The 16,181-nt window shown below is 45.3% G+C and overlaps 1 protein-coding gene across 5 annotated transcripts in view; it reads left to right on the forward strand.

Annotated features, from left to right (window-relative positions):
* Positions 1-16,181, forward strand: part of Slc5a11 (solute carrier family 5 member 11) — a 74,925-nt gene that overhangs the window by 26,982 nt on the left and 31,762 nt on the right. For 3 of the 5 annotated variants that reach the window (XM_087630806.1, XM_087630789.1, XM_087630874.1), the window contains exons 2-6: positions 7,010-7,154; positions 9,225-9,381; positions 12,874-12,945; positions 14,039-14,143; positions 15,465-15,524. In XM_087630806.1, coding sequence (XP_087486932.1) covers positions 9,247-9,381; positions 12,874-12,945; positions 14,039-14,143; positions 15,465-15,524 — 372 coding nt within the window. In that variant the 5' untranslated portion in view covers positions 7,010-7,154; positions 9,225-9,246. 5 annotated transcript variants of the gene reach the window in all.

A 16,181-nucleotide genomic window follows, 5' to 3' on the forward strand; every position in this document is an offset into this window, starting at 1 on the left:
CCTCCATAGCATCTGCTTGAGCTTCTGACTTGGCGCCCCTCAGTGGACATGACCCAGGCTATGTAAGCCAAACAAACCCTCTCTTTTCCAGGTTGCCTTTGGCGGAGGTGCTTATTAGAGCAGTGGAAGGTAAGCTAGGGCTTCGTCTCGTTTTGTTTCGTTTTACAGTATGGGGGACTGTCTCAGCAGATGGTCATGGGGATAGACAACGTGCCTCGCACAGCCTGTCTTCTGAATTCCTTCATGTAAAATAAGGGGCTCCTTGCCTCAGCCACTTAAAGAAGTAGTAAATATATAGTAAAGGAACAGGTGGTGGTGACCGTATTTGTGCAATGATGAAGTTCAAGGCTCTGCACTCAGTGTCAAACAGGCAGCTAGCCTTGGTGGCGCGCACCTGTGATCTCTGTTCTCAGGGGGCTCAGCTACAAGGTTGCAAGGTAAAGATTAGCTGCATTATGTAGTGAAAGCCCCTAGCAGGCTTGTAACCACAGATTTGTACTGTGTCATATCTGTAGCTTTACACAGCTTGCTCTGCCGGAATCCTTTTGACTTTCTCTTTGTTTCTCTGCCTGTCTCTGTTTCCCTCCCTTTCCCTCTCTGCCGCCTTCTTCCCTCCCTCCCTCCCTCCCTCCCTCCCTCCCTCCCTTCCTCCCTCCCTCCCTCCCTCTCTCACTCCTTCCTTCCTTGTATGAATACAAGTACATGTGTGCTGCAAATATGTGTGCATGTATATGCACATGCATGTGGACACCGGAATTCATTTGGATCAAATTCAGGAGTCTTTCCTTAGGAACTGTCTACCTTGGTTTTTTGTTTGTTTGTTTGTTTGTTTGTTTGTTTGTTTGAGATAGTGTCTCAGTGGAACCTGTAGCTCACCAATTAGGCTAGTCTGACTGGCCGGCAAACCCAAAGATCCTACGGTCTCTGCCTCCCAAGGGCTGAGATGACAAGATCATATCACAATGCCCAAACTTTTCACAATGTTGTGTTTTTCCCTGGGGACAGGGATCAAGCTCACGCAGAGAACATTTTACACTGATCACTCCCCAGCTCCCAGAGCAGGAATTCTTAAAAGATCTGATTTGTCTGAGTGTCTGCATTTATGCCCCAGCCTGGAGGGGGTTCAGCGGAGACCTGGGAGGGGGTGAAAGAATGGGGAACAGGAGGCGCAAAGAAAGAGAGCAGATCAATTTTCTGATCAAGCTCTCAAATTTTCTGGGCAGTAGCTTAGAAAGCCCAAGCAAGCCGGAAGACCATGCAGGGCCCAAGGCCAATTTACTACTGTCACCACCCTCCCATTGTTCCTGTAACCCTGAACTGAAATTGCAGGTGTGCTGATAAGAACAGACAACTGGCTAGGTTTCTCTGAGGGTGTAAGTGGGCTTGATATTTCTAAAACATTCCTGAGACAGAGGGTGGGAGAGCCGGCTTGACTGTCCGCACAGAGTATGTCCCTGGGTGGATCTGTCCCTGTATTGGGCTGCACAGTGTAGATGGTGGTGCTGACTAGTCCCGGCCCCACGGCTGATAGGGGATCATGTAAACTATTTCCCATACCCCACTCAGAACCACCTAAGGATTTCTGTTGGATTCTCACTGTTGCTGCACCAAATCCCAGATTTAGTGGCTAAAACCGCACAGGCTTATTTATCATCTTGAGGTCTGGAGTTCAAAGCGCCAGGTGGTTCTTACTGAGCTCAAATCCAGGTACCAAGAGATGGCTGAGGAACTAGCCCAATGTGAAAGTACCTGGTGTGCAAGCACGAAAATCAGAGTTCAGATTCCCAGTGAACAGCTGTGTGGTGCCTGCTTGTAACGTCAGCTCTGAGAAGGACAGAGAAGGCAAATCCCTGGGCTCTCTGGGAAGCCAGTCTAGGCACTGGGTGAGCTCCAGGCTCAATGAGAGACCTTATCTCAAAACACAAGGTAGAGATAGCCAAGAAAAAGATTCCTGATGTTGACCTCTGCAGACTCCTACTGGCCCGTGCAGTGTCACATACGCAGGCACACCCACAGTTTACACACTGATGGCTATTCCAGGTTATCAACCTGACTAAATCTAGAAAGGGAGGGCACACCTGTGATCCAGAACTTGAGGCTGGAAGAAGACACAGGCTTTTGATCTGGATCTTGAGGCATAGTGGCCATGAAAATCTTAGGCCCAGGCAAGGTGGAACATACCTTTAATCCCAGGAGACAGAGACAAGCAGATCTCTGAGTTTAAGGCCAGCCTGGGAGAGACCCAGTTTCAAAATAAGAAAAATTTAGGTCCAGGCATGGTGGTACAAACCTTTAATCTGGGCCACACCTGCTGGAAGCCTACATAAGGACAATGGAAGAAGGAAGGGTTCATTCTTCTTTGCCTGCTTGCACCTACTAACCAGCAAGCACATCTGTTGGAACCTACTTCTTCAAGATTCCATCTCATACAGAAGACCAGCTGAAACACACAGACTGCAGACTGTAAGTCATTCCAATAAATCCCCTTAATATATAGAGACGTTTCATAAGTTCTGTGACTCTAGAGAACCCTGACTAATACAGAAGTTGGCACTTGGAGTGGTTCTAGAGGAACAGAACTATAAGGATGAATCTTTTAAGTATCTGGAGTAGGCTTTATAATTTGGCAGCACCTTCTCTCTCTTTTTCCATTTATTTATTTGTTTATTCATGGTACATCCCAGTTGCTGCCCACCCTACTGAGTTCTCCCTTCTCCTCTGTTATATATGTGTCAGGGGGCTTGGTCCAGCCCGTGCATGCTCTTTGGTTTGTGGCTCAGTTTCTGAGAGTCCCCAAGGATCCAGGTTAGTTGGCTCTGTTGGTCTTCCTGTGGAGTTCCTATCCTCTTCGGGGCCCTCAATTCTTCTCCAAACTCTTCCATAAGAGTTCCCAAGCTCCTTCTAGTGTTTGACTGTGGGTCTCTGCATCTGTTTCAGTCATCTTCTGGGTGGATCCTCTCAGAGGACAGTTATGATAGGCTCCTATGTGCAAACATAACAGAGTATCATTAATACTGCCAGAGATTGGTGTTTGCCCATGGGATGGGTCTCAAGTTGGACCAGTTATTGGTTGGCCATTCTCTCGGTCTCTGTTCCACCTCTGTCCCTGCATTTCTTGTAGACAGCACACATTTTGTGTCAAAAGTTTTGTCTGTGGGTTGTCCTTATCCCTCCACTGGGGGGTCCTGCCTTTGCCAGCACCTTCTAATTCACCAGCATCTTCAGCTAGTGAAACCTCTCCAGTCACCCTCTCCTAGGAGCTTAGAGAATATTGGAAGCCAATGGTGGAAACTATATTTCAAACTTAAAGAAGTAAAGGCCTTTGATTATGTTTATTTATCAATTCTGAATGGCAATGGCGTAAATGACCTGGTATATGAAACTTTCTGCAGTTTGGGGGAAAATAAGGAAAATGATTTCACTGGTTGGTTGTTCTTAGCATTTCTGTATAAATTGATAAAAGAATGAACTGCATAAAAAAAACTGACCAGCTCCACATGCAAATAAACAATCTAAATGTGCCCGTGAGGAGAATCTTCTCTCCAGCAGTCATAGAGCTTAAGTTGCAGAAAATCAAACTGAAGACCTCATGAGAAGTGTCTTAGCCAGGGTTTCTATTCCTGCACAAAATATCATGACCAAGACGCAAGCTGTGGAGGAAATTGTTTATTACACTTCCACATTGCTGTTCATCACCAAAGGAAGTCAGGACTGGAACTTACACAGGGTAGGAACCTGGAGGCAGGAGCTGAGGCAGGCCATGAAGTGCTGCTTATTGGATTGCTTTCCCTGGCTTGTTCAGCTTGCTTTCTTATAGAATCCAAGGCATGCCCAGGGATGGCATCGCCCATAATGGGTCCTCCCACCCTTGATCACTAATTGAGAAAATGCCTTACAGCTGGATCTCATGGGCATTTCCTCAAGGGAGGCTCCTTTCTCTGTGATAACTCCAGCTTGTGCCAAGTTGACACACAAAACCAGCCGGTTCAGCAAGTTTGGTTGAATTACAGTGAAAATTCAAGTCTCAGCCTCAGAGGGCGTCAGCAGCTAAAGTAAGGGCGTTAATTGGCAAAGAATGGGATCCTGTAACTTGGGATAGGGATGTGTGGGAGGACCCTGTTGAAGCTGAGAACTTTGAGTCCTCAGAGTCTCAAAGGTTTACCTCACCTGATGAAGTAGTTCCCTCAGTTCCATCTCTTGAAATTTTGGCCATTTCGCCTGAAGAAATTAATACTTCATTGCCTGATAAACCAGCAGTGATTTTTCTTTGAAGAAAGTGCCAGGAAAGACAATACTGATATTCCCCAAGACCCACCAATAGTTGCCTCTAGACCTCTAACCAGACTCAAGGCAAAGCAGGCCCCTTGAAAGGAGGGAAAACTGTAGTCTATGAGGAAGTGTGCTACATTACTTAGGAGCTTCAGTGTCTTAGTTAGGGTTTCCTTTGCTGTGAAGAGACACCATGACCAAGGCAACTCTTATAAAGGACAACATTTCATTGGGGCTGGTTCACAGGTTCAGAGGGTTAGTTCATTATTGTCAACTGAGAAGCATGGCAGCGTCCTAGCAGTCAGGCAGGCTTGGTGCGGGAGGAGCTGAGAGTTCTACACCTTTTTCTTTCTTTCTTTTTTTTCCAGGGGAGTGGGGGTGTTCACTTCATGGAGTGTGGCAGAAGAGGGCATCAGATCCCATTACAGATGGTTGTGAGTCACCATGCAGTTTCTGGGAATTGAACTCAGGACCTCTAGAAGAGCAATCAATGCTTTTAACTTATGAGCCACCTCTCCAGCCTTCTACATCTTGATCTGAAGGGATCCCTGACAGGACAGTCTTCTAGGCAGTAGGAGGAGGGTCTCAAAGCCCACCCCCACAGTGATACCTCCTCCAACAAGGCCACGCCTCCTAATAATGCTACTCCTGGGTCAAGCATATTCAAATCATCACAATGAGTTTAATAATTCATTCAAGCAGAAGTCTGGGGAACATGTGCGGGAATGGATTTCAGGGTGTAGAATAATGGTGGAAGGCTGAGTTTATTGGTATAAATCCTCTGAGTGGAGATTCTAGGTTTAATATGGAAGCTTCCCATTTAAAAGAGTTGTCCGAAGTTTGTTTGGATGGTTGGCTGAAGTCTTTATCAGAGGACGGCCTACTGAAGAGGAGTTGGAGATGCCTGATATTCCTTGGCTTAGTGTGGATGAAGGGATTTTAAGGCTTAGGGAAATTGCAATGCTAGAGTGGGTACACTATGTATAACCTAATCTTCCATCAGATTGGAAGGCCTAGAATACATGGCCTTCACAAATCCTATAAGATACAAACTGGTGACAAGGACACCAGCACATTTGAAGAGTTTTGTTGTCACCCTTTTCCTTGTGCCAGACCTTAGGGTTGGAGACGCTGCTGCTCAGTGGATGAATTAAATGCAATGGGTTTAACTGGGCCCTGAGGTAGCAGGGACTGGGTGCCAGCACTGAGCGCGTTGTAGTTATTATAATGGCCAGCATAGGCAAAACAACATTCATAGTCACCTAACTCATGATGGTCAGCACAGGTGAGGTCAATTTTATAATGGCATGACTTGTTCAGACCTTTGGTACTGGTTAACTACTCATGGTGTTTTCAGGCATGAAACAGATAAGAAGCCTATAGCATGTCTGATCTGTATAAGCAGAAAAATTCTCAAATGAAGGGAAGTCTACATTGAATCATAGCAAAAGGCAATCTCGGCCAGTGAATCAATTTCCAGACTTGAACCAGTTTGCAGACCCAGAATCCCTTGAATGAAGGGATGGCCAGGTTCCCCTGAGGAAGGATCCTGCTAAAACATTTAAAAGTTTTACTGTTAGCCTTTCAACTGTTCTTCCCCAGAGGGACCTACTGTCTTTTACAAGGGTAACTGTACACTGGGGAAAGGAAATAACCAGACTTTCTGGGATCTCTTGGATACTGGTTCTGAATTGATGCTGATTCCAGGCGATCCCAAGAAACACTGTGGCCCTCCAGTTAAAGTAGGGGCTTATGGAGGCCAGGTGATTAATGGAGTTTTGGCTGATGTCTAATGACTTACAGTAGGTCCAGTAGGTCCCTGAACACATCCTCTGGTCATTCCCCCAGTTCCAGAATGTATAATTAGGATAGATATATGTAGAAATTGGCAGAGATCTTACATTGGTTCTCTGACCTGTGGGGTGAGGCTATTATGGTTGGAAAGGCTAAATGGAAGCCTTCAGAGTTGCCTCTGCCAAAGAAAATAGTGAATCAGAACAGTGTGGTATTCCTGGAGGAGTTGCAGAAACTAATGTCACCATCAAGGACTTAAAAGATACAGGGTTGGAGATTCCCACCTCATCTCTCTTTAGCTCTCCTATCTGGTCAGTGCAGCAAACAGATGGATTGTGGAGAATGACCATTGACTACTGAAAACTAAGTCAGGTAGTAACTCTGACTGCAGCTGCTGTACCAGATGTAGTTTCCTTACTTGAGCAAATCAGCACATCTCCTGGTACCTGGTACACAGCTATTGATCTAGCAGATGCCATTTTCTTACTGCCTGTCCACAGGGACAACCAGAAACAGTTTGCTTTCAGCTGGCTAGGCCAGCAGTATACCTTTATAGTTTTGCCTCAAGGATTATACTAACTCTCCTGCCCTGTGTCACAGCTTAGTTAGAGGGGATCTTGATCGTCTGTCTTCTCTGCCAAATTCACACTGGTGTACTGTGTAGACAAGATTACACTGGTTGGACAAAATGAGCAGAAGGAAGCAACCGCTTTGGACTCGTTGGCAAATAACACTGTACCCAGATCAGAGGATGGGATGCTGGTTATTGTTTTCTTTGGGATGTGGAATATGATTTGTGTCAAGTTGACAAGGGGTGGACTGGGATGGTTATTCCCAGCTGCGAACTTGACTATTTGGAATGAACTACATACCCTCTGCTGGAGGCCAGTGTAAGGACAATGGAAGGAGGGGCTCGTGCTTCACCTGCTTTCAATTGTTTTGCCAGCATACCCACTGGACGCCTACTTCATCAGGATTCCAGCTGATGCAGAAGATCAGCCGAAACATCCAGCCTGTAGGACTGACCAGCTACTAGACTCTTGGACTTCCCATCACAGCTGCCCATTTTGGGATTAGTCGGACTGCAGACCGTGAGTCATTCCAACAAATTCCCTTAATATACAGAGACATCCCATAAGTTCTGTGTCTCTAGAGAACCCTAATACACACACCTTCTACCATACACATAGGCACCTACACATGCCTTGAGTACCCTCTACCACACACACACACACACACACACAGGCCTCAGCAGAGCTGAGTTCTTTCTGGAGGCCCTGGGTCAGATTCTTCACATTTGCTTTGTGAGCTTCTAGAAGTCACTTGCATCCCTTGGCTCAGGGCCCATCATCCCATGCTCAAAGCCAGCGATGCTGAGCTGAGCCTTCTTACCCTATCACTTCTCTGGCCCTTCTGATTCTGTGCCACTTGTGATTGCATTAGAAGCTCCCAGCTGTGCCGGGATCATCCTATTTTAAGGTCAACTGGCTAGCATACAATCATACAACCATACAATCACAGGTTCTGGAAATTAGACATTATCCAGCCTATCATAGGTCTCTCATAAATTGCCTATGTTAAAGCAGTCTTCGGAGAAGTGGTTTCTTTTTTTTTTTTTTTTTTTTTGGTTCTTTTTTTCGGAGCTGGGGACCGAACCCAGGGCCTTGCACTTCCTAGGTAAGTGCTCTACCACTGAGCTAAATCCCCAGCCCTGGAGAAGTGGTTTCTAATAGTAGTTCTAAGCATGGATTCTAGAGCAAGGTCATTCAGCTTCGAGCCCAACCCTTCCACTTGAATTGTGTTTCCTGGACAAGCTACTTAACAATTCTGTCTTAACTCCTAGGAAATAAGGATGATAACAAAGAGTCCACTCTGCAGTGTAGAAAAACACTTTAGAGGGAGTCCGGGCAGACAGTGAATGCTGTGTGCATATTAAATATAAACAATTTATGGAAGGATGCAGCATTAGAACAAGACTGCCTCCTCTTATTTCACTCTGGCCATGTGCTTACTAAGCAGAAGCAGAAGAGTGTGCTGACTAGTTTTTTTTTTATTATTGTTATTTTTCATCCATTCAACACAAACATGACATATGGGAAGACAGTTTCAGTTGAGAAACTGCCTTCATCCGACTGACCTGGGGGCAAGTCTGTGGCCCATTCTCCTGATTTAATGATATATATATATAAACTATATACACACAAACACACATGTACTACACACATGTACACACACTACACACAATATACATATGTACACACACTGAACACACACATGTACACACACATTAATCTTTTCTCTCTCTCTTGCTTTCTCTCTCTCTCTCTTTCACACACACACACACACTATACCCCCCCATACACACACTAACATTTGCTCTGTCTGTCTCTCTCACAAACACAATGCTTTCTATATCTCTGTATTTCTCTCACATGCATGCACACATGCATACATACATTTGCTCCATTTCTCTGTCTCCTTCTCATTCTCTGTTTCTCTGTCTCTCTGTCTCTGTCTGTCTGTCTCTCCTTCAGCTTCTGCACCGAGCATGGTTCAGAGATGGACCACAACATATATGATGAGATAAACCGTTTCCTCTCCAAGTTATGTTTGGTCTCGGTGTTTGTCACAGCAACAGAAACTAGACCAGGACAAAAAACATGCTGGAACTTTCTTTTTAATTTTCTCTTTCTGACAGGGTCTCACTATGTAGTCCAGGCTGACCTCACATTCAGCAATCCTCCAAAGTGTTGGGATTGCTAACATGCCTGGTGTTGTCTGTACTCTTTGAATTGTTTGTTCTTACCTTTTGCTGAGTGAATAGTTGAATTGTTAAAACAAAAACAAAACCAAACAAGCAAATCAGCTGCAGTGGTGTGAGTTTCTATGAATTTTCTGAGTAGATGGAAGAGTGGATAGTCAGAGGGATGGATCTGACTTCCCAAAGCCCTGTCTCCACTAGATCTCCATCTAGGTATCTCTCTGTCTATGCCTCTGTCTCTCTCTGTCTCTGTGTCTCTGTCTGTATGTCTGTCTGTCCATCTCTCCCTCTCTCCCTCTCTCCCTCCATCCCTCCCTCCCTCTCCCCACCCCCATGTGGCTTGGGGGGCAGCCACAGGTCAAATGAAGAAAAGAATCTAATGTTGCTTTGCTTTCCCCAGGACTGAGAAGTCATTCAGCACCATGGAGAGTACCACCTCCAGCCCTCAGCCTCCACCATCTGATGCCCTGGAGGCCTTTCCCCAGAAGAGCATGGAGCCTGCGGACATTGTTGTCTTGGTTCTGTACTTCCTCTTTGTCCTGGCTGTTGGATTATGGGTAAGCCAGGAGATGAGGCGAGAGATGGGGCAAGGTGAAAATATCTGGCCAAAACCCCAGAGTAAAAGCCTATTGGTTGGGAAAACACGATACCAAGAAGGGAAGAAGTAAACTATAGCAATTAGGACTTAAAACATGTGCAGGCAGGTGATCTCTGTGAGTTCAAGGCATTCTGGTTTATATAGCAAGTTCCAGGACAGCCGTGGATACACAGTGAGATAATATATATTATATATATCACATATATGCATGTATGTATGCATGTAATATAGTTTCAGTCACATGGTTCAAAACTTATAGTAGCTTAATAAATATCATGTCAAGTTTTACTATGACCATTTCCTTCAATGTGACCACAATTATTAACTCATGAGCTTTGGACATACTATTTATTAATATATTCTTCCAGGTTTAAAGGCAAATCAAAACAAATTATATGTACTTTGGAGACAAAGTCTTGCCACATAGTCCAGTCTGCCTTCAAACTGTGGGCCTCTTGTCTTAGCCTCTGGAATGCTGGAATTACAGGTGTGCAATATCATGCCCAGACAGCAAACATTCTCTGTGTGTGTGTGTGTGTGTGTGTGTGTCTCTGAGAGAGAGAGACAGACAGACAGAGACAGAGAGACAGAGAAACAGAGAATGAGAAGGAGACAGAGAAATGGAGCAAATGTATGTATGCATGTGTGCATGCATGTGAGAGAAATACAGAGATATAGAAAGCATTGTGTTTGTGAGAGAGACAGACAGAGCAAATGTTAGTGTGTGTATGGGGGGTATAGTGTGTGTGTGTGTGTGAAAGAGAGAGAGAGAGAAAGCAAGAGAGAGAGAAAAGATTAATGTGTGTGTACATGTGTGTGTTCAGTGTGTGTGTATATGTATGTGTAATGTGTATATGTGTGTTTGTGTGTGCACATATGTGTAGTGTGTGTACATATGTATATTGTGTGTAGTGTGTGTACATGTGTGTAGTACATGTGTGTTTGTGTGTATATAGTTTATATATATGTGTGTACATATGTGGGTAGTATATGTGTTTGTGTATGTGTATGCATGTATAGTGTGTGTATATATGTGTGTAGTGTGTGTATGTGTACATGTGTGTATACATGTGTGTTTGTGCGTATATAGTTTGTATACATGTGTGTACATATGTAGGTAGTGTATGTTTGTGTATGTGTATGCATGTATAGTGTGTGTACATATGTGTGTAGTGTGTATGTGTGTACAGTATGTGTACATGTGTGTAGTATATGTGTGTTTGTGAGTGTACATGTGTGTAGTGTATGTGTGTGTGTACATGTGTATACATGTGTATGTGTGGTGTATTGTGTTTGTGTGTGGTGTGTGCATGTGTGTGGTGTGTGTATGTGTGGTGTATTGTGTTTGTGTGTGGTGTGTGCATGTGTGTGGTGTGTGTATGTGTGTGTACATGTGTGTGTATGTGTACATGTGTGTGCACATGTGTGTGTGCTCTGTCCTCTTTTTGCTAACCTTGCTGTTTCCGCCCAGCTCTGTCTCCTGGACATCTTTGCATCAGCGCATAGAACCATCTTCATTGTCTTAAAAGTTGCAGGGTGTTCCTGCAGATGCTTCCAGTGTGACTTATGCAGTGACCTGTGCTGAGGGCTTTTGTTCTCCTGTTTCTTACCACAGCACTGTAATGGTGCAACTGTTCACCCTGTTGTTCTGGAGTGATGCTATGCAGGATACTTTTGCTACAGAAGACTTGTCAGGCTACCAGACAGCACACATTTGTAATATGGCAGCTGCTATCAGATGTCCTCTTTGAGCTAGTTTTAGTCTGCACCTCAACAGTGATATATGCCAGCCTGCTTACCACCCTCAGTAGCAATGTATTGCTTGCATTTTGCCAACCTGATGAGGGAAAAGGATATCTCAGGGCATTGTTAGCACTTGCTTATAATGAATGAGGCTGGATATCCTTCCATAGGGTATGTTTAAGGCACTTCTGGGGTCTGGCAAGATGGCTCTGTGGGTAATGACACTTGCGACCAAATCTATGAACCTGAGTTTGATCCCCAGAACTGACCTGGTGAAGGGAGAGAACTGAATCCCACAAACTGATCCCATTACAGATGGTTGTGGTTGCTGGGAATTGAACTCAGGACCTCTGGAAGAGCAGTCGGTGCTCTTAAGCACTGAGCCATCTCTCCAGCCCCCGAGGTCCTATTTATATTCCCAGTGCAATACAAACTGGGCACAGTGATGTACAGTTGTAATCCCAACACCTAAAGGGTGTAAGCAGGAAGATCAGGAGTTCAGGTCACCTTCAGCTACACAGAGACTTCGATACCAAGCCTAGGCTACATGAGACCCTGGAGAGGGGGGTGGTATGAGAATGAGCCACTTATGTTCCTTCCAAACCTCATGTTGGATTTTAGTCTCTGTGCGATGGCATTAAGAGGCAGCACCTTCAGGAAGTAATTGTCAGAAGGGTGGAACATTATAAGAGAGATAAAGATATTGGCCAGTCTTTTTGGTGCCCTTCTTCTCTCTTATCACGTGAGGGAGGACACAGAGGAGACTGCATCTAGAGGGACAGGCCCTCCAGAGGTTGGACCTGCTGGCACCTTGACCTATGACCCTCAGAACTGTGAGAGAGATATTTTCATTTTTACAGACCCCTGTCTCTGGGTACTATGTTACAGCATCGTGGAGATACTGGAACTTCAGGCTCAGCCTTCCACAGCTGTGCTACAAACAGCAACCCGGTAGGGGTGGACGGAGGTGCACTGTTCGCTGTGCACGGTACACGCCTTTAATCACAGCACTCGGGAGGCAGAGGCAGGCAGATCTCTGAGTTATACTAGCCTGATCTACATAGCGAGTTCCAGGCCAGTCCATGCTATGTTGTGAACCCATCTCAAAATGTAAAGTAAAAAAGTATTAAATGTATTTTAAGAAACAATTTAGTGACGGATGTGGTGATTCATGCGTTTAATCCCAGCACTTGGGAGGCAGAGGGAGGAGGAATCTTTGAGAGTTCAAGTCCAGCTTGGTTTACAAAGAGAGTTTCAGGACAGCTAGAGAAACCCTACCTTGAAAAAATTGAGAAAGAAAAGAAAGAAAGAAAGAAAGAAAGAAAGAAAGAAAGAAAGAAAGAAAGAAGGAAAGAAAGGGAAAGGAAAGAAAAGGAAAGGAAAGAAAAGAAAAAGAAAGGAAGGAAGGAGCTGGTGCCTATGGAGAACCTCACAGAAACAGTGTATAGAACATTGAAAACAATGAACAATGAAATTTGCAGATGCCACTGGCAAGCCGCAGGTGTGCAGCTCAGAGCCTAGACGACATGCAGGGCATCCCAAACATGTGAATCGGGCACTGGCAGGACTATCTAAAGATAGTCACGTCAAAATTTCAGTCAGATAAAATGAATCTCGGTCCAAATGTGCGCTTGCAGTTCACAGCCTCTGCTCTCTTCAGATGGCCGATCGTGGCATTCTCCTCACCCAGCCCTCTTCTTCTTTGCAGTCCACGGTGAGGACCAAACGAGACACAGTGAAAGGCTACTTCCTGGCTGGAGGTGACATGGTGTGGTGGCCAGTAAGTGGTCTCTGGTTTAATTAATCTCTTCTGTGGTAGATGCTTGCTTAGTGTGTACAAGGCTCTGGTTCCCATTCAAGCACTGCAAAACTGTATGTTTTAGGTCATTTCTCAAAGACTCTTCAACTCAACTAGAAAAAACTTGATCCAACTTAAATTTATTTACACAGAAAGAATCTGTCATCCCATCTACAGGACAGCTGCAGAGATTCAATTTACCAACATTGCTATGACAGGAGAACCTAGCTTTTCAAACGTTCTCTCCCTTCTGTTGATCTAGCATCTACCTGCCATCTGTCTAGCAATCAGTGCACATACACCCTCTGTCACTTGTCTATCCATCCATCAATCCATCCATCATCTGTCACCTGCCTGTCACTTATCTGCTTTAGCCTCTCTCCTTCTCTAAGGTCTCTACAGACAAATGCCTTCAGCTCCACAAGAACATCACTCCAGACTCTTCATCCACCTCCAGGTCCAGGCCAGCATGTAAAGATGTAAAGAGCATCTGCCTCCCTCCCTGGCAGTTTCCCTGGTAACTGCTGTATCCCTGATTGCATCTCAAGCTCATCACTGTAGCAGTTGCTATGGCTAGGGTAGACTGCTGCTCTGCCTGGGCTTGAGCCTGGATGTCGAACTCAACACCTGACCTGAGGAGTTCACGCTGAGCTGTATATCGGAATGAAAATAGATGCTGTTCATGGGACCACGAGGACTGGATGTTGAAGGCACAGATAGCAAGCACAACAGTCCAATTAGCTATTCTTTTTTTAAGTGGATCTTCAGACACTGTCAAACACACACACACACATACACACACACACACACACACACACACACACGCATGCACATACACAGGCACACACACTTTGCTGAGCTGGGAGCAGAACTGGTTTGCATCACGAGGTATTTACCTGTAATCAACCACGGACACTGCAGACACTTTCTCAAGTGCACTCAGACACAAATCAGACACATAGGATGAAATGAGCTCACTTTATCCCCCCACCTGTCTTTGTCCTTTTTAAGAGCTAGGAGTCGGGACATTTCTCCAGGCCCAGCTTCATGAGCTCTCTCATTCATCTCCCCACAGGTGGGTGCATCCTTGTTTGCCAGCAATGTTGGAAGTGGACACTTCATTGGCCTAGCAGGGTCTGGTGCTGCTGTGGGCATTTCTGTTGCTGCCTATGAGCTTAATGTGAGTTTTGCCACGATACAGACATCTCCTCTTTGTTCTGCAGTAGAAACCAGGGGAGGCATAAGAATACTTACTTGGTACTTTAAAAGTGAATGGCATTTTTAGTTAAGCAGACAGGAGGCTTCGAGGTATCTGCTTGGTGGGGACCTATAGGGCCACAACCCCAAAAATCAAGAGGATGAGGGCTCAGGATGCTTGCTTGCCTATGTAGGAAGTGGCAGGAAGCAGCTGACAGAAGGCATAGCTGTGTATTTTAAGCATCAGTTGACCATCACCGAAATGTCATGTCCCTGGAGACACAGATGCATTCTTCACATTCCTTTCCATTGGAAGCATCTCACAGAGGAGCTTTTCCTAGGGGTGCGTGTATTGTTCATAATCACAAGTATTTGTAGGTGCTTACCCTGTGCCAGCCACAGACTTATATGTCACATACACTCTCACACAGTAAGGGTCCCCTACAGGTTAGAACCAGGTGGCCTCAGCAGTCACACTCAAGCTGTGTGACTGTGGTCAAGTTGCTTGACTTTTCTGAACCTCCTGTGTACATTAGGGGGAGGTGTGGAGATTAATTGAACTCCTGATTGTGAAGGCTGCAGAGGAGTGCCTGGCATGGACTAAATGCTCATTCAGTACTACTGGACTGATTCTGAAGCAATCTAGTGAGATCCTCTTACGGCTAATTCTTAAGGGAGGAAGATGGCGCTTCCTGTGCTAACTCCCCCAGAAGCCCTGTTAGTATAGCCCCCCACTACAGGGGAATATAAGGGGGTGCAGAACCGACCAAAGAAGACAATAGTATTAGGAGACAGAAATAGATGTCGCCAAGTCTTTTCTTCCTGTTTCCTCTCTCCTTTATCCTCTTTTGTTTGCTTATTTGGAGTTTTTGTTTTGTTTTATTGAGGGTCTCACTATGCTGCTCAAACTGGTCTTAAATTCTGTAGCTAAAATGAGCTTCCCATCTCACCTCTAAAAAGCTGAGAATTCAAGAACTCTTCCCTTTGCCATTAGTCGCTTGACATTTTAAAAACAGAAGTTTAGGGGTTGGGGATTTAGCTCAGTGGTAGAGCGCTTGCCTAGCAAGCACAAGGCCCTGGGTTCGATCCTCAGCTCCAGAAAAAACAAAAAAACAAAAACCAAAAAACAAACAAACAAACAAACAAACAAACAAAAAACCCCAGAAGTTTACAGGTCAGGGAAAACGAAGCACTCAGCAAGGAAGGGACGAAATCAGTGTGGAGTGCAGGCTAGACTGGCTCAGGGTGCAGGGAAATGGCTCCATCACGTGGGCGGGGCAGCTCTGACTGTGGTTTTTGGACAGGGCTTGTTTTCTGTGCTGATGCTGGCCTGGATCTTCCTTCCTATCTACATCGCTGGCCAGGTGAGTGTGAAGTGGGGCGGGCAATATGGCATGGGAACAAGCTTGGGAAGGCCAGCACACATCCCACTATGATATCCACCAGACAGTCACTAAGTCAGCCACTGGGAACAGATGCTGCACAAGTGAGAAAAAAAAAAGAGACCCCCATCCCATGCAGTTCTGATTGGCACCCAAGGTCCACTGTACACATGGGGTACTCAGAGACTGGTCAAAAAGATCTTTTCAATGTTAGAACCCAAAGGTAAACCTTACCATGCCCTGTATGTATAAGCCACAACATGTTGCTTTTAGCTTTTCAGCACGTATGCATCCATGTGCATGTGCGTGACACGGTGGTTGAGCTATTTCTGACTGAGATGACATGTCAACAAAGAATTGCACAGACGAGATATCTGCTTAGGGTTTTGTCCGTGTCTCCTAGGGATGGAATCCATCACTGCTACCGCCGAACCACATCCGACTCAGACTTGGTAGAAAGCAGCTGGCAAAGGCTTTTTGATGCCATTGTCAGCTGCCTGCCCCTCAGGTTCCTCAGGCCTTCACTTGTGTCAGGTCACACGGCCTCATAGCCACCCACTGAGCAATGACTGAATTTAACTTTGTAATGTGAAAATTTTAAAATAGATAAAGTAGGAGGAGTTGGGGGATTAGAAATTA

Source organism: Rattus norvegicus, chromosome 1 (genome assembly GCF_021556685.1).
Source record: "Rattus norvegicus strain SHRSP/BbbUtx chromosome 1, alternate assembly SHRSP_T2T, whole genome shotgun sequence".
In the NCBI taxonomy this organism is placed as follows: domain Eukaryota; kingdom Metazoa; phylum Chordata; class Mammalia; order Rodentia; family Muridae; genus Rattus; species Rattus norvegicus.